Consider the following 26,513-nt stretch of genomic DNA (forward strand, 5'->3'; position numbering starts at 1 on the left):
CTGCCTATGGGCCACTGTCCGATCCAAATAGAAAGCGAGCACCCGCTTGCAGTCCAGGGAGTGGAGAACACATTCTCCCGAGTTGGAATGAGACCGTGGGAAGAATATGGGAAGGATGATGGACTGGTTGATGTGGAAAGCAGTCACTACCTTATGCAGAAATTTTGGATGTGTATGCAACACCACACGATCATGGAAGAACTTCGTGTAGGAAGTGTACGTGACCCGGGCCTGGATCTCATTGACCCTGTGAGCTGAACTGATTACCACCAGGAACATGACCTTCCAGGTGAGGAACTTCAGGTTACAGGACTTGAGAGGTTCAAAAGGATGTCGCATTAACCTCACCTGGACAACGTTGAGATCCCATAGGGGTCGCTGGCGGTCGAAGCAGGGGCTTCAGCTGAACGAGGCCCCACATGAAGTGTCCAACAAGAGGTGGACAGAAACGGGAGCACCAGCAACACCTTGGTGGTAGGCGCTGAGGTGTACGTGGACCGAGCTGGTTTGGAGGCCAGACTCGGACAGATGCCAGAGGTAATCCAGCAGGCGGGGGAGCGGACAGGAGAAAGGATCCAGTCCGTGACCACTGCACCATATGGAGAAACGCTTCCACTTCGAGCCTTTAAACTTCCGGGTGGAAGGTTCCCGGGACTCAATCAAGGCCCTGGAGACACCATCCGAGAGCTGCAAAGGCTGGAGGATCATGTGCTCAACATCCACGCCATGAGGGCCAGGGACCGGAGGTTCAGGTGGCACAGGGTGCCCTGATTCTGCGATATGAGATCGGGAGCAGTCCCCAGTGGGACAGGTGCGCTCACTGACAGGTCCTTGAGAAGAGGGAACCATACCTGCCTTGGCCAGGAGGATGCCACCAGGCTCATGGTCCCCCCCGTCCTCTTGCAGTTTCATCAGAGTTCTAGAAAGGAGCGGGTTGGGGGGTAGGCTTACTCGAGACCCTGCCCCCAGTGAAGGGAGAAGGCGTCGCAGGCCGGATGGCCCTTTCCCGGAATCAGGGAGCAGAATCTGTTCACCTTGTGATTGGGGGGGAGCGAACAAGTCCATGTGACAGAACAAGTCGGCTGCAACCGCAGGGTTCAGAGTCCACTCGTGTGGCTGGAAGTACCAGCTGAGGGGGTCTTCCAATGTGTTTAGGTGACTCGGCAGGTAGCTGGCCCGTAAAGACATCCCTCTAGAAAGGGCCTAATCCCAGACCTGCATTGTCTCCTGGCAGAGGAGGAACGAGCCCATGCCGCCCTGCTTGTTGATGAACCATATCGCCACCTGGTTGTCCATTCCGAAAGGATAACCTTGGATGACAGCCTGTCCTGGAAGGCCCACAAGGCGTACCCGATCGCCCGAAGCTCCAGGAAGTTTATCTGGCAGCGAGCTTCGGCCGCAGTCCAGAGGCCCTGAGTATGCAGGCCACCCTTATGGGCCCCCCACCCTTGAGGTGAGACATCAGCGGTGAGGATCATCTGGGGCGGCGCAGGCTGAAACGGGAGCCCAGTTTCCAAATTGGGGAGGGCTTCCCACCAGATCAGGGAGCAGCGAAGAGGGTCCGTGGCTGTAACCAGAGCCTCCAGATCCTGGGATGCCTGCCGCCACTGGGTCCACAAGGTCCACTGAGGGTTCCCAACGTCTGCAAGGTCTGAACCATCAGGGCCAGTGCGTTCAAGGCCCCGAAGTGGGAGTCGTTCCGGATTAACCAATATTCCAGGTATGGAAAAACATGGACTGAGGTAGGCAGCCCCACCGCTAAGCATTTGGTGAAGAGGCGTGGAGCTGATGTGAGCCCAAAGGGCAGCACTTTGTACTGAAAATGTGCCGTCCCCACCAGGAAGTACTTCCTGTGATTGGGGACAATTGCAATGTGTGCCTAAGCATTCTTTAAGTCAAGGGAGCAAAGCCAGTCTCCTCTTCAAAGAAGCGGGATCAGCGTGCCCAAAGAGACCATTTTTAATTTTTCTCTTACGAGAAACCCGTTTAACACCCTGAGATCAAGAATGGGGTGCAAGCCGCCGTTCCTCTTCGGAATGAGGAAGTACCTCGAGTAGAAACTGTGGACCCGCTGCTCGAAGGGGACCTGTTCTACTGCGCCCGCTGCTAGAAGGGCGGAAAGTTCCGATTGAAGGATGACCTGATGGGTGGGCAAACCCCACGATGGACATGGGGGAGTGGTCTCTGGAAGCCTGCTGAAGTTCAGGCGGTAACCCTGGCGGACAATAGAGAGGACCCAATGGTCGAATTGATCGTTTCCCAATGGCAGACAAAGCAAAGGAGCCTGCCCCCAACCAGGGGATCGACCACCAGGGGAACCAGCGTTTGGCTCATGCCCTCTTGCAGTCAGTCAAAATACTGTAGAAGGTGCCTGCTGGGGGGCTGGTTGGGTCCTCGGAACCCGCTGTCAGCCACGACCTCTGGGATTGGTCCGAGGTGGGCGGACACGGGCGGCTGGAGGATAGTATTTCCTCAGCCAGTAAAAGGGCTTGCGAGAATCCGGCCTGAAGGACTTCCTGGCGGAGGAAGAGCCTTTGGAGGGGCTGACGGAGAGTTGCTGAAGAGTATCATGCTGATCTTTCAGCTGCGCCATGACCTCTTTCACCTTATCCCCAAACAGGTTCTCGCCTGTACAGGGGAGATCCGCGAGCCTGTCTTGAACCTCCGGCCGGAGTCCTAAAGCTCTGAGCCAAGCCAACCGTCTGGCACCGACGCCCCCAGCAGCCAGGTAGGCTATGGTCTCGAACACGTCATAGGTAGACCTCACCTCGTGTCTACCTGCCTCAAGGCCCAGTGTGGCAATAGCTGCAAGAGATTCCTGCTGTTGCTGGGGAAGGCCCTCTACAAAGTCTTGGACCTGTTTCCACAGACTGCGGTTGTATTGGGTCATGTATAGCTGATAGGCAGCAAAGCGAGCCACCAACGTGGCCCCTTGAAACATTTTCCTTCCTATGCTGGGCTTGATGGACCCTTGGTTTGACGCAGCATGGCAATTTCTTACATTCTTACCTAAAGAATAAAATTGAATTGGAGACCCATGTCCATGTCCATGGGAAGGCGGGCGGATCTCATGAGGACTGACATCTTGCTGTCCTCAGAGAAGACCTGTTACAGATAAGCAACTCTGCTTTATCTTTTTACCCCATACATCTCACACAGTAATTCATGGCAAAGTGACAGTACTCACACAAGTGTGAATCCCTAGCTACAGGCTGCCCTCAACCAAAAACAGGGAACAAATAAAAACAGTGCCAGAGAGCACAATCACAATGAGTGGACGGAACTCCAGGTTGCAGCCTTGCAGATCTCCTCCATGGGGACTGACTGCAAATGAGCCACAGATGATGCCATGGCCCGGATGGAATGAGCCTTGACATGGCCCACTAGATTCAAGCCCTGGGCGTAACAAAAGGAGATGCAATTTGCTAGCCAACTGGAGATCATTTGCTTTGCAACAGCAATCCTCAGCTTACTCTGATCAACAGAAACAAAAAACTAAGTGGACTTTCTATGGGCTTTTGTCCGCTCCTGATAGAAGGCCAAAGGTCTCTTGCAGTCCAAACTGTGCAGAGCTTGTTCACCTTGGTGAACATGAGGCCTGGAGAAAAAAATTGGAGGGACAACTGACTGATTAAGATGAAATTCCAACACCACCTTAGGCAAAAACTTAGGGTACATACGCAAGACCACCCTATTATGAAAAAAACTTAGTGTAAAATGATTAAGTCACTAAGGCCTGAAGCTCACTGACCTTGTGCGCCGAAGTAACTGCCACCAAAAATATACATTCCAGGTCAGGTATTTCAGGTTAGAGGAGTGCAGCGATTCAAAGGAAGTTTTCATCAGCTAGGACAGAACCACATTAAGGCCCTATGACACAACAGGAGCTCTGATGGGAGGCTTCAAATTAAGCAGACCCCACATAAAATGTACAACTAAAGGCTGTACAGAGATGGGCTTACCTTTTCAATGGTGATGATATGCACCAGTTGCACAAAGATGAATCCTGACTGAGCTGGTCTTAAGAGCAGAATCAGAAATATGTAGAAGATAGTCAAGCAGTTTCTGTGCTGAGCAGGAAAAAGGGTCTAAAGCCCTTTGGCTCACACCATACGGTAAACGTCCTCTACTTCAGTCCATAAGACTTTCTGGTGGAAAGCTTTCTGGAAGTTAAGAGAACATGAGACATCTTCAAAAAGGTCAAAAGTTTGAAGAATTAGCCCTTCAACTTCCAGGCAGTGAGCGAGAGGGCCTGGAGATTGGGATGATGCAACCTGTCTTGTTTCTGAGTGATGAAATCCAAGGACGTCCCCAGTCTGATCGGTTTCCAAATGGACAACTCCCAAAAAAACAGAAAACAAATCTGTTTCAGCCAACAAGGGACTATAAAGATTATAGTTCCCTTTTCTTCCCTGAGCTTCAACAAAGTCTTCGCGACCAGTGGAACTGGAGGATACGCATACAGAAGTCCCTGGCCCCAATGAAGAGTGAAGGCATCCAAGGCTAGTCTGCTGTGCACCTTGTAAGTGGAACAGTAGAGAGGGATCTTTCTGTTCCAGGGAGCCACAAATAGGTCTACCTCCAGATTAATTCACAGGCAGATTTATCCGATTCGCTATCCCCTGTCCAAGGACCATTTGTGGGATCTGAAGAACTGACTCAGTCTGTCCGCCACCCCATTCTTCAGACCTGCCAGATAGGTAGCCCTGAGCACAATCCCTGAGAGTGCACCCAGGCCCAAAGTTGGGCCACTTTTTGACACAGGATTCTGTACCACCCTGCTCGTTGATGTAATATATGGTCACTTGGTTTCCATCTGAAGTAATACAATTTTATAGGATAGCCAATCTCTGAAAGCTTATAGAATGTACCGAATCGCCTGGAGTTCTAAACATTTTCTAGTACTGACGTTCCCAGGTAGATCACAAGCCCTGGGTGCAAAGCCCACCTACATGAGTTCCCAAGCCCAGTTTGGATGCATCCATGGTTAGGACAATTTGCAATAGAAGAATTTGGAAGGGAACCCCCTTTCCCAAACCAAACTGGAATTGGAATTGTACCGCCATCAGCACAGACAGTACTGAAGCAACAGAGTGACTCGGATGCAATCCTGAAGGATCCCGAGTGTCCTTGAACCACAAAGTCCATTAGGCTTTTCACATAAATAGAAGTGCCATGGGGAAAACATGAACAAGTGCGGCCATGTGGCCCAACAGCATCAACATGTGCCAAGCTGATGTCTGCTGACTCTCTTGGCTCTCTGCCGCAATGGTCAACAGAATAACAGCCCACTGCTATGGGAGGAAGGATCTGGCTTGAGTCATGTCTAGCAGTGATCCAATTGAGGTGTCGGGCAAAGGTGAGACTTTGGGTAGTTGATTACAAACCCTAGTAACTCCAACACCCAGATGGTCATGCGTACAGACTCCTCGGCTGCTGCCTGAGAAGTACTCGATAACCCAATCGTACAGATATTTATTTATTTATTTATTTCAGATTTTTATATACCGGCATTCGAGACAGCAGTCACATCGTGCTGGTTCACATAAAACAGGGGTGCATAGTAAACATAACTATAACAAAGACACATGCATTCCCAGCCAGCGTAGGTGCACCGCCATTATGGCTAAATATTTTTTGAAGGCACATGGGGCAGACGCGAGCCCAAATGGCAAAATGCAGTATAGAAGACGGAGGGTTCCCACCACAAATCTGAAATACCTCTAGTGAATGGGGAAGATCTCGATGTGAATGTAGACATACTTCAAATTGATAGAACATAGCCAGTTCCCCTTTTGCAGAAAAGGGATCAAGGTGCTCAGCGAAATCATCTTCAACTTTCTTTTGAGAAACTTGTTCAAGCCACTTATGTTTAGGATGGGACAGACTCCCCCCTGTTTTCACTGGAATCAGGAAGTACCTGGAGTAAAATCCCTGCCCTCTCTGCCTTTGTGGAATGGGCTCAACCTTCTGGCCATTAAGAGAAAGGAGACTCCAAAAGCTAAGGACAATTTGGCAGGATAAACAATTTGTACTCTCCCAAACATTTATCTAAGGTTATACTGGGCCATTGGTTCACGTGGAAACACGATCTGCCCCCGACTGGAAGGTCCCTTGACACAGGTACTGGGATCTATCTCTCTGCAACTCTCTCACAGGTTTCCTGCTTTGGATATATTTTTAAAAGTTTTTATTATGAGTTTTTGTCTCTATGGCCAACTTCATTTCAAATTCTCTCTTATCAATGTTTTACCCTTAACTTGACAATGCTTATGCTTTTTCCTCTTTTCTTCAGATGAGTCATTCTTCCAATTTTTGAAGGATGATTTTCTGGCTAAAATAGTCTCCTTCACCTTGTCTTTTAACCATGCTGGTAATCGTTTGGCCTTCCGTCCACCTTTCTTAATGTGTGGAATACATCTGGATTGCGCTTCTAAAATAGAATTTTTAAACAATATCCATGCCTGAGGTACATTTTTAATCTTTGCAGCTGCACCTTTCAGTTTTTTTCTATTTTCCTCATTTTATCAAAGTTTCCCTTTTGAAAACGTAGTGTTAGAGCTGTAGATTTACATATTGTCCCCCCTTCCAGTCAGTTCAAATTTGATCATGTTATGATCACTATTGCTAAGTGGCCCCACTACGGTTACCTCTCTCACCAAATCCTGTGCTCCACAAAGAATTAGATCTAAAATAGCTCCCCCAATCGTTTATTCCATCCAGGAACTTTATATCTCTAGCATGTCCTGATGTTATATTTACCCAGTCAATGTTGGGGTAAATGAAATCTCCCATTAATACTGCTCTGCCAAACTAGTTAGCTTCCCTGTTTTCTCTTAGCATCTCAACATATGTCTGATCATTTTGGTCAGGTAGACGATAGAATACTCCTATCACTATACTCTTACCCAACACTCATGTGATTTCTACACATATAAATTCTACTGAGCATTTAATCTCTTGTATGATCTTTATTCTGTTCGACTCTATGCCCTTCCAAACATAAAGTGCCACACCACCACCAAGTTGATCTTCCCTATCATTGTGATATAATTTGTACCCTGATATAGTCCTATCCTATTAGTTATCATCCTTCCACCAGGTCTCTGAGATGCTAATTATGTCTATCTCATCATTCACTGCTATACACTCTAACTCTCCAATCTTACTTCTTAGACTTCTGGCATTGGCATACAGTCATTTCAAAGTGTGTTTTCTGTTTGTATTAACAACCTGCTTTTCAGATAAGGATTATTTTGAATCCTTTAGCTTGGCTAATTCTTTACTTGAAGGCACATGGACTACTTTTGCTTTTATTGGAACCTCTCTGTTGGGATGCCCTAACTCTCCTGTTTTATTAGTATCCTTCGAAGATACCTTCCTCCAAAACCATGCACTTCTGGCTTTCCCCCTTGTTCTAGTTTAAAAGCTGCTCTACCTCCTTTTTAAAAATTAGCACCAGCAGCATGGTTCCACTCTTGTTCAGGTGGAGCTCATCCTTTCAGAAAAATCTCCCCCTTCCCCAATAGGTTGTCCAGTTCATTACAAAACTGAATCCCCTCTTCCCTGCACCATAGTCTCATCCACTCACCGAGACTCCGGAGCTCTTCCTGCCTCTGGGGACCTGCATGTGGAACAGGGAGCATTTCAGAGAATGCTTCCCTGGAGGTTCTGGATTTCAGCTTTCTACTTAAAATCCTAAATTGGCTTCCAGAACCTCCCTCCCACATTTTCCTACATCATTAGTGCCCACATGTACCACAACAGCTGGCTCCTCCCCCGCACTGTCTATAATCCTAACTAGGTGACGCGTGAGGTACCCACCTTCGCACCAGGCAGGCAAGTTACCAGGCAGTCCTCATATCCACCAGCCACCCAGCTATCTAGATTTCTAATAATCAAATCACCAACTATGACGGCCAACTTAACCCTTCCCTCCTGGGCAGTATTCCTGGGAGATTTGTCCTCAGTGCGAAAGGACAAATCGTCACCTGGAGAGCAGGTCCTTGCTACAGAATCACTTCCTGCTACACCAGGGTGATTCTCTCCAACTGGGAGACCTTTCTGATCCAACGCAGCACCGGGGCTGCCACATTGGGACTTGGCTACTATGTCCCTGAAGATCTCATCAATGTATCTCGATCTCCCTCTCTAGCCTCCAGAGATGGGACTCGTTCCCTGAGAGCCGGGAGCTCTTTGCACAGAGTGCACCCATACAATCTCTCACAGGCCGGTAAAAAAATCATACATGTGACACTCAATGCAAAAGACTAGAAAGCCCCTTCTTGCTGCTGGATTGCTGCCTTCATCTTAATTTTGTTGAGTTCCTAGTTAACTTTTGCCTTCCCTCCACTTTTCTTAATGCATGGAATACATCTGGACTGCGCTTCTAAGATGATGTTTGTTTGTTTTTTTTAACAATGTCCATGCCTGTTGTACACTCTTAACTTTTGGAGCTGCATCTTTCAGTTTTTTTCTATTTTTCTTTCAACGTGCCCCTTTTGAAAGTTTAGTGCTAGAGCTGTGGATTTACTTATAGTCCCCTTTCCAGTCATTAATTCAAATTTGATCATGTAATAATCACTATTGCCAAACGGCCCCACCATAGTTACATCTCTCACCACATCCTGCACTCCATTAAGAATTAGATCTAAAATAGCTCCCGCTCTTGTCAGTTTCTGAACCAATTGCTCCATAAAGCTATCATTTATTCCTTCCAGGAACTCTCTCTCTCTCTCTAGCATGTCCTGATGTTACATTTACCCAGACAATATTGGGGTAACTGAAATCTCCTATTATTACTGCACTACCAATTTCATAAAGTTCCCTAATTTCTCTTAGCATTTCGTTGTCTTCTCATTGTTTTGTTCACAAGGAAGGTAGCATACTCTTATCGCTATACTTTTCCCCAACACATATGGGATTTCTATCCATAAAGATTCTATTGTGCATTTAGTTTCTTGCAGGATCCTTATCCTGTTGGACTCTATGCCATCCCGGACATAAAGTGCAACCCCCCAACCCAGTTGCTCCTCCCCATCATTGTGATATAATTTGTACCCTGTTATAGCACTGTCCCATTGGTTGTCCTCCTTCCTCCATGTCTCTGAGATGCTAATTAAGTCTATGTCATCATTCACTGCTAAACACTAACTCTCCCATCTTACTTCTTAAGATTTCTGGCACTGGCATACAGACATTTCAAAGTGCATTTTTTGTTTATATTAACAACGTGTTTTTCAGTTGACAGGAATAATTTCAAATCTTTTAGCTCAGGTGATTCTTTACTTATAGGCATATGAACTACTTTTGCTTTTATTGGAATCTCTCTGCTGGAATGCCCTTACTCCCCTGCTTAGTATCTTTCAAAGAAACCTCCCTCTGAACCATGCGCTGATGAGTGACTATCTGCTCTCCCCTTTGTTCTAGTTTAAAAGCTGCTCTATCTTCTTCTAAAGGTTAGCGCCAGCAGCCTGGTTCCATCCTGGTTAAGGTGGAGTCTGTCCCTTCAGAAAAGGCTCACCCTTCCCCAAAAGGTTCCCTAGTTCCTTAAAAAACTGAATCCCATCCCTTCAGAAAAGATTCACCCTTCCCCAAAAGGTTCCCTAGTTCCTTAAAAAACTGAATCCCATCCCTTCAGAAAAAGACTCACCCTTCCCCAAAAGATTCCCTAGTTCCTTACAAAACTGAATCCCTCTTCCTTGAATCATGGTCTCACCCACGCATTGAGACTCCAAAGCTGTGTCTGCCTCTGGGGACCTGTGCGAGGAACAAGGAGCATATCAGAGAATGCAACCCTAAAGGTTCTGGATTTCAGCTTTCTACTCAAGAGCCTAAATTTGGTTTCCAGAACCTCCCTTCCACATTTTCCTATGTTGTTGGTGCCTACATGTACCACGACAGCCGGCTCCTCCCCAACACGGTCTAAAATCTTATCTAAATGATGCATGAGTTGACCACATGTAATAGGTATTCTCCAAGGACAGCAGGATGTCATTCCTCACACATCAGTGATGTCATTGGATGGAACCCGGCATGGAAAACATATGTCAAAGTTTCTATAACTCTGACTGAACCTCACTGATCATGCCCAGCATGCATTATACCACGCGTCCACAGGGGTCCCCTTCAGTCTAATAGAATTCAAGGATAAAATAAAAAAGATCAAACCCACATAATGGAAAGCCAACTCCTCAGGGTGGTGGGTGGATTTTGTGATGACTAACATCCTATTGTCCCCAAAGAACATCTCTTACAGATAAGCAACTCTGCTTTCTCAGAGGACAAGCAGGATGGAGTCCTCATACATCGATGAATCCCTCCTAATAAATAAATAAAAAAAAAGAGCACCAACAAACACCTATATTAGGTGCCAATGTGCACAACAGGTTTTGTTGATATTGGGGGGTGGGAAGGGCCAGCCTGAACACAAAGAATGGCGCAAGGCAGGAAGAGAGTTGGGTTCCACACCTCAAACAAGTTCCGAAGGACCGACTTGCCAAACCTACTGTCGCGTCAGCCATCCCTGTCCAGAGTAATGATGTGAATGTGTGGAGAGAACTCCTCCACAGGAACTGCTTGCAAGTGGGCCACCAACACTGCCATGGCCTGAACAGAGTGAGCCTTGACATGGCCCCCAAGATGCAGTCCCACCTGGGCTTAACAAAAGGAGATGTAGTCTGCTAATCAATTAGAAAGTGTCTGTTAGGAATAAGTTGGGTACTGCCATTGCCAAATAAAAGAAACAAAAAGTTGGGTGGACTGTCTAAGGGATTCTATCCTCTCCAGATAGAAGGCTATGGCTCTTTTGCAGTCCAAACTGTGCAGGGCTTATTCACCTTGGTGCGAATGGGACCTGGGAAAGAATGTTGGCAGGACGATGAACTGGCTAAGATGGTCGCCCATCACCACCTTAGGCAGGAACTTAGGATGCATTTGTAGGACTACCCTATCATGAAAAATCTTAGTGAAAGGTGGATAAGTCACTAAGGCCTGAAGCTCACTGACCCTGGGTGCTGAAGTGGCCACCACCAAAAATATGCCCTTCCAGGTCAGGTACTTCAGGTCACAGTTGCGCAGCGACTCAAAGGGAGCTTTCATCAGCTGATCTAGCACCACGTTGAGGTCCCAAGGCATAGCGGGAGGCTTCAACTGAAGCAGGCCTGCAAGAATCGTACAACTATAGGCTGTCCAGAGATGGGCGTACTAACTACACTATGGTGGTATGCATCAACTGCACTCAGATGAAATTTAATGGAGTTGGTCTTCAAGCCACCTTTTGATAGGTTTAGAAGGTAGACAAGCATTTTTTGTGTGGAGCAGAAGAAAGGATCTAGGGCCTTCTGCTCATACCACATGGAAAGCCTTCACCAATGTTGTTGGCTTGGTACCCACTGGTGCGGCTCTGAGGTCTCTCGATGCCAATGCCTCCGATGCAAATGGCTCGGTCTTCTCTGGCCCGAAGAGGCACTCCATCTTATCGAGATGTATCCTATGTCCCTTCTGAAATATCTGGCCGCACCTGCTGCAACCCCAAATGTCATGCGATACCCCAAGGCAGAGGACATATCTATCATGGGGCCTGTGAGAGACATGGTCCTTGTTCACCGGGGAATGACTTAAATCCAGAGGTGGATATGTTGTCACAAAATTAAAGGGATTCGATGTCAAAATAGATGGTGGTGGCTATCGATGGCCAGGGGGCAACGAACATACTGCCACCCTGGGGGTATCGAAGTGAAAATAAACTTACTGATAACTGCTGAAAACCCAATCTAGGATGCTAAAGAGAGAACCGGGGGGGGGGGGGGGGGGGGGGAACCAGCACTGACCATGTGAGACAGCAAAGAAAATTCTAGAGAAAACAACGTTTTCCAAAAACAGGCCAAGTGGGCCGAAAGTCAGAAAACTTTAAGGCTCACACCCGACCGTGAAACGACAGGCTCAGCAGAAAAGACTGAAGGTACCCCACATGGACACATGGTATAATGCATGCTGAGTATGCTCCATGAGGCTCAGTCAAATTCTTGAAACTTTGACATACGTTTTCCATGCTGGGCTCCACCCGATGTCAACCATGTGTGAGGACCACCATTCTGCTTGTCCTCAGAGCGTCCATGGCCCTAAGATCCCTCTCCTGAGCACCAAGAAGTGGGACCTAGAGCGTTTGGCTCTCTTGAGAGTGGATTTGACCACCACTGACTGATGAGGAAACATGACCCTTGTTAAATATTTCTGCGCAAGATAAATCACATCCGCCTTCTTATTAACAGGAGTCACTGAGAAGCAGTTCTCTCACATCCTCAACAGTAACTACTGAAGGATCTTGTGCACTGGGACTGCCACGATCTCCTTAGGAGGCTCCACATACTGGAGGATATCCAGCATTTTCAGTCTGATATTGTCCTTAGTCTGTAAAGTAAACAGGATGGCCTCTGTCATCAGCCTACTACGAAGAAGAGGTCTTCCAGCAGAGAATTTCTTCTGCCCGGGAGAAGAGAGGGATCAAAGGGGAGGCCATGCAATGCTTCATCATTTGAACCACCATCAGAGCCTCCATCCCCTCCAGCATTTCAGAGACCGGTATGACTGGCTGGTGGGGCCTGGACCCCAAGGCCCCCGGCTCCCTCGAGGAAGTTCCTCCTCTGAGAAACCTGGGATGACAAACAAGTTGGCCACCATCAGAGAGGCAACAGGCACAGACATTGATGGTGGTGGCGGTAGCAAACCAAATGCCAGTGCCATTGGTGCTTCAACACCAAAGACCTGCAGCACCTTCTCCATAGTCATTTACACTCATCTATCTAACACCTCCTAAAGACTGCTTATGCTAAGACCAACTGGTAGACAGGAGGAGTGACCATGTCTTCTTCGGAATCGAGAGGAGGATCAGTGGATGATACCAGGACCAGTGCAGACTGTGGCAAACCCCTGGGTAACTTGAATGAGCTCTCCTCACCACAAGGTCACTTCGGGGGGTTTCTCGGCTGAAGCTGGGACTGATACTAAAGCTTATATGGCTTCCCCTCAATGCTCAGCATCGGTCGTCCCAGGTACAGAGGTTGAAGAACACGACGCCTTCATCAACCGGGAGGAGCTGGGCAATAACTTGTCTCCAGCATCCCTACCAGCCTTCGACCTTGAGGGAACCAATGACCCCCCAGTGGTGATGATTGATGTCCATAGGTGTGGCTCCATGGTCCTTCAATGTTGATGCTTCCAATGCCGATATATTGGTCTTACGGTGCCCAAACAGACATTCCATCAAATCCAAACATGGCCAGCATCCTTTTCGGGTCATCTGTGCACACTTGCAGCATCCCTGGATGTCATGTGATGTTCCCAAGCAGATGACATCTAACATGGGGATCTGTGATAGACATGGTCCTCATGCATCGGGGCATCGCTGGAACCCCAAAGACATGTCAACACAAAATAAGAGAGACACTAATTCAAATTCAATGGCAGTGGCAATTGATGGCTGATGGATTCCGCCACCCAGAGGGGAATTGATCATGAAAGGAAACAAACATAAAAAAAAAAACAAAAAAAACTTACCTAGGGATACTATGGTAAGACTGAAGGACCCTGCAACAAACAGCGCAGTGAAAAAAAATCCCACAGGAACTCAAAAATGAGAATAAAAATCCTGAACTGAGACTCAGAAAATGCAACCACTGGACTCCGCAGAAAAGAAAGATTGAAAGGACCCCGCATGGGCATGCTCAGTGGAGCTCACTAAAAGTTCTAAAAACTTTGACATAAGTTTTCCATGCCGAGCTCCATCGAATGATGTCACCCATATTTGAGGACTGCCATCTTGCTTAACCTTGGAGAACCTCCATGACAGAGAGCAGCAATTGATGCAAAGTCCTCAGAAGAAAGCCAGGTCTCAGTCAAGGCAAGGAGTTGAAAAGTACGAGAGAAAAAGAAGTCATGGATATAGGCAAGCTTCTTGGAAATAGAATGGGCATTCCACAGGGAGCATGAGAAAGGAAGAGAAGCCTGAACGAGAATGGGAATAGTGATTGGAGGGGTAATGGTTTGATATGCAAACAATGGGGTGAAAGTTGCCTTGGAGGGCCAGGATTGGGACTGATAACCCCAGCTGAGAGGAGGAAGAATATGAAGAAGAGAGGTAGAGGTGTTACAACAGCAACGAGGATGAGATACTGTCAGGGAGAGTGGAGATGGCTGGATATGTAGAAGAAAACAGTTTTAAGAGCAGTGGACAGTAAATAGTGCAGATGACAAAATGGCAGGTGAGAAAGAATGAAGGGAATGGGGAAGGTTGTATTGGTAGTGGCTTGCAGCAGGAAATAAGATTGGAGAAGAGAAAATGTAGTGGCCCCATAGAAAATACCAGGAGACCTGCAGCCTCCCCAGAACCTGGCTGGCTGCTCGAGCGGCGCAAGGTGGGAGCAGCTCAGGCCCAAGGCGGGCTGTGGTGACTTCCAGAGTCAACGACTGAAGCAGCTGGGAGAAGTATGCAGATGGACTGCAATCTTCCCATGGCAAATCCTCCCAGAAACAACTCTTCCAAGCAAATCAGGGGTTCAAACTGCCTGCTCCCCCTCCCCCCAGCACCATGGGCTTAGGATTTCCCACTATGCAAAACATAAGAAAATGGGGTCCACCATGTTTGGAGTTTCCAACTGCTATCAGAAAATTAGAAACAAATATGGAATTTCCACAATTTTTGCAAGAACAGGTTATATAAACTCCCACACTCTGCTGTGCAAATCATACACAGAATCATGACAATGTTTAGAAGAATCTAGCTGCATAACCTGGCTAGATTTGTGGAGCAGAAGCTTGTCCCTGCTGAGCAGGTAAACTTAGGTAAGTACCTAATGAAACCAAAAAGTGCATCCTAAGAGGTGAGATTCAGCGACAGACAAGAAAATACATGTGTAGGGTGCATATTAAAAACATGCAAGTAATAGCCAATTTTATATATATATGGACAAAGACTGCAAAAATCAGTCTGGATCTGGAACCAGCATACTTCAAATAATTGGTGCCTTTACATAAAGCATAGAGTCTGTGATCACCCAACAAACATTCTTATTTTACAGCCCACCCTTCATAATTCCAGGATACCATTCATGCTCCCCGTCCTGAAGGGGAAGCAAAGCCATCATTTCCAGGAAGACAAGAAGATTGTCTGCTCTGCCTTATTCAGTCCAGTCAGTTGTCTTGGCCTCTATTAAGGTCCATTATGACAAAGTGTTGCGAGATACTAGGGTAATGCCCAGCCTCATCCGAGCAGAAGCGACGGGATTTGCCCAAAACCTCTTCACCACACATAGATCACGGTGGTTATCTTATGCGTTCCGCTGCCAAGCACGTATCAGGGTGCCCATGGCTGCCTCTTATAAAACAACCGCAGACAAGTTCATGTGCCCCTTCCCAACCTGAGGCACTCGGCTGAAATCAGCTGGGGTCAGAAGAACAACGACCAGCATGCACTGAAGATGAGAGGCAGACAACCGGAGCTGGAAAAGCTCATGGCGGCACGGGATGGAGCTGGTCCCCCAGTCCAGAAACAAACTAAAGCAGATCGTCTGTGCCTCAATAACAGAACCAAGACCCTGTCCAGAAAGGGCATGCAGCCAGTGGGGGAAAGTAGACAAAAGGCAACTAGTTTATTTATGATTTCCCTCTTTGCCTGTGGCTATAAGAGAAGCTCCTCGATTCTGCAGCTCTTTAGCATACTACAGGACATGTAACCATGCACTGTAGTGGTCAAGCATCCTACATCTTACGGGACATACCAACAAACCACGCCAGGCCATGCCCTTTTCTTGCATTAAATACAAAACCGCATTCCTGGACTTTTTTTTTTTTTTTTTTTAAGCACTCGGTGGTTTTTTAGAAACTGACAGATTTTTAGTCTTCTAGAGCTGGAAGTATTTCAACTAATTAAACTACAACATTAGCCAGCTTCCCTGAAATCCATCTGCTTTTAGATACAGAAATGAATTGTTCGGTTATACACATATAAAAATGTAAGTGCAAAAATTGTCAAAAACTGGAAGTTGCAAAACTTGACATTTCAGGTACATAAAACGTGTTTCACCAGGGAAAATCACAAGTGTCCTTTCCAGCTCCAAAGGTCATAAACGGCACAAGGCAAAGCATAGGACAAAGCAAGTGTGCATGTCATGTGCCCACTGGCACTGCAACATCCAAGAACATTCTTGGACCATGTCAGCCTTCAACCAAAATTCTCCTGGGATGTTGACAAAAATAATCTGCGCATAGCAGCTATTAGGGGAGTTTCTCTTAACAACACACACTGACAATCGCAAAAACAAGAAGGTAGGCTCTTACCTGCCACCGGGATGGTGTGGATTTGCGCCCGTGACAACAGTTCCAGAGGTTGCTCCCGTCCAGACACCCCATCTGAGGAGAAACACGATTCAGTCTCGTAAATGGTCTGCAACATTTTGGGCAGTCCCAGTGCCTTCGGCATCAACAACATTCCCAGGAGCATCCAAACACCAAAGCAAGGAAAAAACAAAAAAAAAAAAAAACAAAAAAAAAACAGAGCCAGAAGGACCTCTTTCTCCTTCCAGTCCACAGGGCACCCTACCCTGAAGCCCTCACTGCTTGTTTACTCTTTAAACATTGACAGCGGACCCCCCAGCACCCCTTCTTTCAATTTCCAAAAGCAATATGAAAAAGGCAAGAAACTTAAAAGGGGTGAACACAAGTAATGACCAAATACAAAGAGAAGAAGTAACCCGACTCTACAATTCCAGATGAGTAAGTTGGAGCAACCAAAGCAACTAGTCTGTTTGCAGTCTGATGGATAGAAAGATCCCAGCAAAAAAATCTAATAAACCAACAAAAAAAAAACAAACATTCTTAAAAAGGCGGCAGGGAAACAGATGAAAGGATTCTGTAAGATCTGTAATTCTCTTTGGAAGCAGGAAGGGTTGACATGATGGAGTATCTGTCCCGACGCACTTGACGAACAATCCCAGGGTACTGGCTTGCAGCTTATCCAGGAGCAGTCTGCAGCATTGCCTCCCCACCACTGACGGTTCAAATAAAACTACACCAAGAAAAGAAAACAGAGGAGACCCTCACGCGGCACAGGAATACAGCGAGTGCATTAAAAAAAAAATATATATATATATATATACCCAAACAAACAAGAGGGGTTGGAGTGATTTGAACGGGAGATGCAAGGAGAGTTCCTCCGGAACCTACGATGCACTAGTGGCAGCCGTCTGTATCTGAAGCGCTGGGCTCGCTCCCTGCACACAGCCAGGCTGCGGCTGCCTGAGGTGGACTGAAATAGAACAGAAAGGGAGGTGCTACCTATAAATAGATCGAGCAGGCTCAGGGAATAAGGAGCGTTCAAGCTAGCACAGCTGGCCTATCACAGCCGTGCGCTGCTGGAAGGAATACATCTTCATTCAGAGGGGCTTAGGTGCCAACCGAGAGGGATGGAAACACACTGACAGGGAAGGAAGGCGGGGAGAGAGAGAGAGAACAATGTCATCATCACCAGAACTCCAGGCAATATACAAACCCCACAAGGGATCAGCAACCCCCTTCCCCCGCAATACCAACTGGGAATGTCCCCCAAATAGTTATTGTCTGGACCGGACACTAACAATGTCCATCACCTTGTCCATCTCCTGTCAGGGTGTGACAATCATTCCTCCGGGGTCCCCAGGGAATGCTAACATGCAAACTGTTTCTGCGTTCCTTAAAACAAAAGCCTGTGCTGTTTCATTAAATTAACAGTGCAGATGCATTTTCTAGCTTTCCTTAGTATCCCTCTCACCCTTCCGACCGCTGTGCCAGCGTCTCTCACCATTCGATATAGCCAGCAGTTCACATTACATTTCTCTGCAAGTGACTAGTTAATGCTTCCCCTCAGCGGGATTCCTGGGCTGCACCTGGATCTTTTGAGATGTATTTATTTATTTATTTATGTTTTGTTTTGTATACCGTGTATTCGGTTTTGCCATCATAACGGCTTACAGGAAAAATAATACGACAAAATAACATTAGGGTTTTAACATGGAAATTTCATAGATAAAAGTTAGGTAACATTGGAGGAGGTAATAGTAGGGTTAGTTTTTAAATAGGAAAAAGTTCTTGTCAGTCTATTGTAGAATTCGTGGCTTTGTTGAGTTTTCAAGGTTGACAGAGTGGAATCTCTGTTTTCTTGGTGTTGTCTGGTTGGGAGTCTGGTGGTGGTCTGAAATGGTGAAATGCGTAGTCTGCCCCCAGCGAGGTGGAAGAGAGCAGCACGTGGCCCCGGGCAAGCCAAGGAAAGCCCAACTCCACGTTCAGCACTCAGATCCCACAGTGCTGCACATCCCCTTAACAGGAGCAAAGACCGGGGAGAGTGGAAGAGGAGGGCGGAGGAAGAGCCTAGGAACCAGTCGCCTTTCCATCTTTTGTCAGTCTCTTTCTCCAAGTATAGAGACAGAGGCATGGAAACATAGAAATGACAGCAGAAAAGGACCAAACGGTCCATCCAGTCTGCCCAGCAAGCTTATGGTAGCCTCAGCCATGCCATACAGGTCTCCCCTATAACACCAGCATCAGGGGGTGGCAATTGCCGTGGCATTCAAGTTTCCCCCATACTTAGCTTCCCAAACTGTCAAGGTCAGGACCCTTGTTGGTTATTGTCGGAGTCCAATTCCCTGATATCTCTTGCAGCTGAAGCAGAGAGCAATGTTGGGGTTGCATCACAAGTATAAGGCTTATTGGTTAAGGGTAGTAACAGTCGCATCAGCAACTCCCTTCCCCCCCCCCCCCCCCCCCCGTGCTGCCCAGACCGTAAAATTCAATGTCCTTGTTGGTTGCTGTCCGAAAGTAATTCCCCTTTTCCCCCTGCCATTAAAGCAGGAATATGCTGTTAAAGCGTGGAATATGCCAGAAAGGAAGGACCGTAAGGCCCAGCCAGTTTGCCTAATTTTGTTCCTTATGTAACACCATACACTCCCAGTGAACCTTGGGCTTTTCCCACACTTCTTTGCAAGTGAGGATCCTCTGTGCTTATCCCAGGCCCTCTCTGAAATCTGTTGCTGGCTTTCACTCCCACACATCCACCACACCACCCTTTTCTCATGCTGCTCCCAAGTCCACCCCCTTGGAACCTCGTACTGTGACCTCTTGTTCTAGAGCATTTTTGCCTCTGAAAAATGTTAACTTCTTATGCAAACATTACCCAATAAGGCAACTTAAAATCCAAACACCAATCTCCAGTTAGAATTCCTTCCTTACCTAGCATATCTGAGCTGGGAATGAAAGGGGTGGGCTTGATATTCACAGAGATGGGGAGCCCTTCTAGCTAAAGTAAATACCATATTACCTGTGTCCAATAGGGATGTGCATTTGTTGGTCAATTCGTTTTGGTGATACACGCATATTTCATGAATGGATAGTACGTGTGCAAAACGGATGTGTGCATGTACGTAGTTTGGAAACAGATGTATGCGCACACCATCCATTTTGTGAGATACGCACATACCACTAAAATGAATGAAACAAATCGACCAATGAATGCACATCCCTAACGTTCAAGAAGAAAGACCTAGATTTGCATGAAGAGATCCAGACACAACCCGCCAGTTCTGCCGGAGAGGTGGAAAAGGGCCACAGACAGTCCTGGGGCCTGGGGCCTACAAGCCACATTTCTTGAACAGGTTCTCCAGCAGTCAGAATAGCTCTTGAGAAGTTAAATCTGCACCAGTGGCGCCAGAAATAGAATTCAGGTCCTATAGAGGAGCACATTTGGTAAATAAGGAATTAGGGTCCTGAACAGCGGCAGGTAATCAGCATACTGCTCTTTCAATGAATGGACTGAAAATCTTCCCAGGAATGTTTAATCTCTCCGTGCTGGGAGCCCTCCTACTCCCTCTTCAGAGATCCGGCTCAATACACTTTCTAGATTCATTTTGTACCAAAACTGAAGTCAATCACTGGTCAACAGGCATCAGCTTCAGAAAGACCAAACCCTGAGTCTAATATTAAGAATTTCATAGCACAGTATTGCCCAAATGCTCATAAAAAATATATATATTTTAATCAATAAATTAAGCAGGGCTGAGCTGGCAGTCACAGACTAGCCATGAACAGATGTACTGGCGCAGCCACTTATTACCAAAGCAGCATGGAGATGCCAACTGGGTCGCTGCCAGGCAGGGCATAGGCAAGCCAACTTCCTCCACGATGATCCACTAGCGTACAAGCCTTCCTGAGCACAACATAAGCCAGTTACATCGCACGCCAATCAAAACGTCAACGCCGCTGAAAAGCTGAGCCACGGACGTACAACGCTATTATGCAGCGTTCCACAGGTACAAATAGCTCTTAGCGGAAAAGCTATCATCGCTGTAATTTAATCACAATTACAATTGAGAGCCTGAAGGATGTCTGGCATTATACACCCACGGACAAGCATTTCATCAAAGCCAACCTTCTGGGTTTCAAACTCCAGCAAAAAAATTAAAAGAAAAAGGAGAGCTGTGGGTAAGAATGGTGCAAAGAGAGAGAAATTGCGAGCAAGCAAGGGGCTGGATTTCAGGTACGGTGGGGAGCACATGGGGTGGAAGCAAGCCTGCTCCGCTCACCGGGGAGGCTGAGGGAGCTTTGAATGCTGGCTGCATTCAAAGGCACATCTACTTAAACCCAACTGACATCAGCAAGTGAGGACCTCCTGCTTGTGCAGCTTTTACATTTCCTGGTGACTAAAAGGGATACAATTATTTACCGGTTTGTTAATCTGAATCCTCAGCCTTTTAATAACATAGTTATTTCTGGGCTGTCTCTCCACCCCTACCCCCCCCTCCCCCCAACCTGGTTTAGGTTGACGTCAGAAAAGCTATTTCTGAAAGCTGTCATAGTCAGGAGGCCACAAACGCTTATTTTCCTCATGGGTGACCTCCCCACGCCTGTCAAGGACCAGCAACACAACATATGAAGAAAACAAGACAGTCAGTGGCTCTGCAAACCAGGAGCGACAAACAGTACATCAAACTGAATTCAGCTCAGGATGGAAGTGGAAGGGGATACCAGTCAACACTAACCTCTGCAGGAGATCGTGCCTAACCAATGCAACTGAAATCCATCAAGCATCAGGCTTTACAGATCCCCCTTCCCAAGGGCCAGGCAGCTGGCCTGGAATCCATATGTGACACTGTGCTATCCTGCAGTTTTGCAGTACATTGGTGGCCTAAGCTAGGTGTGAAGAGTACAGTCGTGTCAGCACCGATACCCAAGCTGAGTATGCGAAGTGCAGTCAAATCAACCTGGGTCCCCCAAGCTGGGCATGGCAGTGTAATCCCATCAGTCAAGTGCTCAAGCCAAGTTTGCACTGTGTAGTCACATCAGCTCGGTGCCCAAGCTGGGCATGCAATCGCAAGTGTGCACAATGCAACCACATCGACCCGGTGGCCTAACTGGGCAAGAGCAATACAATCATAGCAGTCCAGTGCCCAAACTAGGCACATGGTGCAACCATGTGACATCCTATCACCAAGAGACCTGAGGAATGAGCTAGCTACACACCAGTGGAAGAAAGGAAGGAAGGCTTCTTTCTGCTTGGCAGTACCGGAAGGATTCCCCTGGCAATCTAGAAGCTCTTGTTAGCCAGTTCAAACATTTCTACTCTTGCTTATACAAAAAGACAGCATTACAATCTCCATAGCTAACCATCAATGTGAGAGGGGTTAAGAAGATCACACAGAGTGGTGGGAGGAGGGTTAGAACTGGAACAGGGTTACAGCTCTGTGTGTCAACACTACCCTAGTCTACTGATCTAAATATTACTTATGTCAGACATAGGCAACCTTGCTATTTAAAGTCCAGGGCTTGTGCTAATCATATCAACAACACTGCATTCTATCCAACTAGAAGTGCCCTGAATAAAAGGTCAGGTCTTGGCTACAACTCCATGTATAAATGAAGTATTTCAGCATGGAAGACAGGGTTGACAAACAGAAAGTTTCTCTGACCCAAGGAGCAGAGTCTTTCACTTCTAGGTCAGCTGTTCAAATATGGCAGGAGGTGGTAGTAAATCAAAAGCAGGACCATGCAGGAATGGGTTCAGCTCCCCAGCACATGCTCCTATGGCTCATCTCTTGCAGCCTCAGCAAAGGGGACACAGGTGACATATTTGATCAACAAGGGAAGGACTGGTGCACCTGGGCCCTGGCAACTCCGGCTGACCCAAGAGTTTGCTGACCGCCTTGTTGAAGGAAGCTGCACTTCCAGCCTTTCAGCCAGCAGGAGTTATCCAAGTCTCATCTACACACACAAGGAGAAAGAGCAGAAGAAAAAAAACAAGAAAGAATATTATCCTACAATGCCGTTTGCCAGGTCTTCTCTGCAACACTGGCTGGGAAGGGTGGCAGAGGAGGTATGGGCACCCCTGGCACTCTGCCTGAACAGCAGCCTAAACAGCCCAGGTAAGATGTAACCTGACTGAAATGCTAGGATCCCCTGACACACAGGGACTGTCAAAAACACAAGCGTAAACTACAGGGTCCTACATACAATAGAAGCATAACAGCTACATAAAATATAGATTTAAAAAAACAGCCAGACAAGTTAATGAAAAGTCAGATCTCAAGCTACATAAAGGCAGATGAACCCTTTCCTCTCCCATCCCAGTAATTCATCTTCCCTTAAGAGCCAGTTCATCTTCTAGAGAGACAAAATGACAAGGTGGCTGCGCGCCCGTCTCATCACACCAAAATCCACGTACTCAATTCATAACTCAGGCCCCGAAACGGACAAAAACCCAGGCAGGAATGCTGAACCTCAACATACAAGAGCAATAAGCTGTATGATCAGTTATTTAAAAAAAAGGCAGTCCGATCCAAGACAGATCTGCGTGTTTTCCCAAGTCCCTCTGTTTTCTTTCAAAACCATATTCACTACAGGAGTTACACGGTTATCAGTCACCCTCTTCTCTGATATCTGATGAAGCCACACAAAAATCCGCTAAACCACAACACCTTCAGCTGCTCTCAAGTAACAGAAGGAAACTGCAATTACACACAATTTTCTGTCGGTCAACCCTGACCACCTCCTTTCTCTTCAGAAGACAAAATAAGAAAATTGTAAATCTATTACCCTTAATTTCTGTAGCATAACAAGTCAGGCCTGGGGGGTCAGCAGGAGGACAATAATTGGGCAGGGATTGGCATTAGTAAGGCATGAAAGACCTTTGTTGCAGAGATGTCCCCTTCAGCACTCAACCAGCAAAGGAACCTGTCAACAGGACAATTTTCCAAGTATGGGGCGACAAGGAGGGAGGGAGGGTGAAAAGCATAAAATATTATTTTAAGAACTATCAAATGAACCTGCTTGGATAGCCTGAGTTACTATTGCCTAATGTTAAAATCTGGGTACATGCCAGAATTTAAAATGAGGCCTACCAAACCCAAAGGGGAAGAAAGAAGAAACAGAAGGTATTTTCTGAGTTCAAACAAGGAATTTAACGAAGGAAATTTATCCTGGTGCCCCTTGCATGTTTGAAAAAAAAAAAAAAAAATGTTACAGAGTGTTAATAACGAGTCCTTCCTTCCTGGAAGGCTGCCGCCATGCCCTGCACAACACACAAGCCGCTCCGAACACACGTGGTTGTGCCAGACAGCTACTGCACAGACAGGATACTGCGCGCTCCGCCAGCCTTCCCACTCCATGTCACTGTTCCAACACATTCCCTCACACACCCCCCCCCCCCATTGCACTTCAGAAGCTTCCCAGGGCTAATGCAGCCCCAGCAAGATACACCCACAGGCTTCCTTCTGCTCAATCTGCACATGATCCAGAAAGGCGACCACACCCAGCTCCAACCTGCCCTACCTACTTCCACACAGGTCGATCCAGTATCGTCCGCTCGAGGATTGCCCGTCTGTAACGTGCTCGTAGCGCACAATTCGGGCGCGCAAGGCAATTCGGCGATACAGTCTCCAGTTTCACGCGTCCGTATCGCTTCTGAAAACAGACGCATAACCCTTTCCGCACCCGGCATGTAAATGAACGAAAAAGCTGTATAATGAAGGAATTAGTTATTCCCCTGCGATACTGTAACGGGCGCTGATATTATCTCCTCCGTAACCCGCTGTTCTGCCGCGGCCTTAACCTGCTAGTTTACCGCCTCCCCCTAGTAGGAGTTAGTGTAGTGTAGTGTAGGGTAAAAACATTGCTTACCCGCCCTGGTCCCGTCCGGACCGGACGGGGCTGCAGGAGACCGGACGGGACCAGGGCAAAAAAAAACAAACGAAAAAGTAGCAAGGCTCGGGCCTGCTATGGTAAGTGTAAAAAGTGTAAAAAACAAAAAACCTGTGTGTTATATAAAAAAATAAAACAATTTTAAATACCTGTCGGAGGGCCGTGGGTCCAGGCGGCCGGTGGGCGGCGGGCAGCCATCAGCGGCATCCGGTAGTCCCTTCTCCCTTCCTCCCTCCCTCCCCTGCCTGGATGAGCGCCAAAATCGCACGGGCGGGTCGGCAGCGGGGGGGGGGCAGCAGCGGGGGGGCGGCAGCAGGATCCGGGAGCGGCGGGTAGGCAGCAGCGGGGTCCGGGGGGGTAGCGGCAGCGGGGTCCGGGGGGGTGGCAGCGAGATCCGGGGAGCCAGCAGCGGCAGCATGTTCGATCGAGCAGGCAGGTAGGTGGCAAAGTAAAGATGGCCGCCTGCACGGGAAAATCGTGCAATTGGCCGCTGAAGACGTGTGACGTCACGTCTTCAGCGGCCAATTGCACGATTTTCCCGTGCAGGCGGCCATCTTTACTTTGCCACCTACCTGCCTGCTCGATCGAACATGCTGCCGCTGCTGGCTCCCCGGATCTCGCTGCCACCCCCCCGGACCCCGCTGCCGCTGCCCCCCCCCCCCCCCGGACCCCGCTGCCGCTACCTCCCCGGACCCCGCTGCTGCCTACCCGCCGCTCCCGGATCCTGCTGCCGCCCCCCCCCCGCTGCCGCCCCGCCCGTGCGATTTTGGCGCTCATCCAGGCAGGGGAGGGAGGGAGGAAGGGAGAAGGGACTACCGGATGCCGCTGATGGCTGCCCGCCGCCCACCGGCCGCCTGGACCCACGGCCCTCCGACAGGTATTTAAAATTGTTTTTTTTTTTTATATAACACACAGGTTTTTTGTTTTTTACACTTTTTAAACTTTTTTACACTTCCTGGTGCCTGTCATTTCAAATGTCATTTGAAATGACAGGTACCAGCGCACCCAGGTTACTGTATAGGCGCTGTTACAGCGCCTATACAGTAAAATGGGTTGCGCGGGCATAACCCTTCCCTAACGCTTCACAGCCGCGGCATGCATTTGCATGCGATTAGAGGAGAGTATCGGGGAGTTAGTGAAGAGAACTGTGCGTGCGGGGAGGAAGGGTGCGCCTGACACTACCTCACTGTTTTTACCGCGGCCTTACTGGATCGAGCCGACAGGGAAGCAAGGAGGAGGAACTGCTGTCCCCTGGTTAGATTGCAAAAGTACAAGTGCGACACCAGACCTAGTAACTGCTTCTCTCCAAGGGAAGCAGAGCAGCCCGCCCAGCTATAATTGGGGATTACGGACACTCCACTCTCTCCCCTGTAACGACAATCTGAAGTGCTGTAAGGATTCAGTACTGCCTGGGGTACTGCCTGGATAAGAGGGGCTACAGCACAAGATGGGAAACGGGCAACATGGGGACCTCAACCCAAGTAAGATCTAAACTAAGGAAGGAGAAGAAAAATGAGAGACATCTCTCACCCAAAAGCACAGCAACAGCCACTGGCCCAGCGCACATCGCCTTTCACTGGCGATACCTTGGGTCTCCTCGGCACAGACCGCACCGTCCCCGCTAACATTTCATTCACAAAATCATCTCAAGGGCAACATTACTGGGGAACCGAGGCCTCAGCCAAGAACCGCCCTCCTTTTACCCGCCAGCGGTGCCGGCAGACGGACGCACGCACGGACTTTCGCACCCAGCCCGAGGAGCCTGCGGCCCCTGCACTTTCAGACGGGAAGCCCCACAGAAAGTGCGCCTCGTGGCTATTCCTGCAATTCGACAATTACACCCTTCCCTGAAAGGGGGTTAAAAGTGACCCGAGGGAGGGGGTAATTGCGAACTGTGCACACTAGGGACAAAAAGTGCACGGGCTTTCGCTCTGAAGAGTTAGCCTGGGTATGGCGCCCGCTTTCACTCACAGCTACAGCTCCTCTCAACGTGGCATAAAGAGAAGTGCGCTGTGAGAAAAGGCAGTTAGAACATAAGATTTGCCATAGTGGGTCAGATCAAAGGTCAATCAAGCCCAGTATCCTGTCTTGAACAGTGGCCAATCCAAATCACAAGTACCCAAACATTAAATAGATCCCATGCTACTAATCGGGCCGATGCAGTATGGTGCACTCATAGTGATATTAAGCCGGAGGCCCAAAAAATAAAAAAATCTGCCCGTGGGTTGGAAAGCAGAAGCTCAATTTTGCCGGCGTCCATTTTCCGAACCCGTGGCTGTCAACAGGTTCAACAACCG

General features: G+C 47.9%; 1 protein-coding gene across 5 annotated transcripts in view; it reads right to left on the minus strand.

Annotated features, from left to right (window-relative positions):
• HDAC5 (histone deacetylase 5) overlaps positions 1 to 26,513 on the minus strand; it is a 178,931-nt gene that overhangs the window by 133,363 nt on the left and 19,055 nt on the right. For 3 of the 5 annotated variants that reach the window (XM_029572399.1, XM_029572398.1, XM_029572397.1), the window contains exon 1: positions 16,336 to 16,507. In XM_029572399.1, the coding sequence (XP_029428259.1) occupies positions 16,336 to 16,498 (163 nt within the window). In that variant the 5' untranslated portion in view covers positions 16,499 to 16,507. Of the gene's footprint in view, positions 1 to 16,335; positions 16,508 to 17,153; positions 17,245 to 26,513 lie in introns of those variants that run through there. The other 2 variants (XM_029572401.1, XM_029572400.1) reach the window with 2 other exon arrangements.

Source organism: Rhinatrema bivittatum, chromosome 12 (assembly GCF_901001135.1).
Source record: "Rhinatrema bivittatum chromosome 12, aRhiBiv1.1, whole genome shotgun sequence".
NCBI lineage: Eukaryota > Metazoa > Chordata > Amphibia > Gymnophiona > Rhinatrematidae > Rhinatrema > Rhinatrema bivittatum.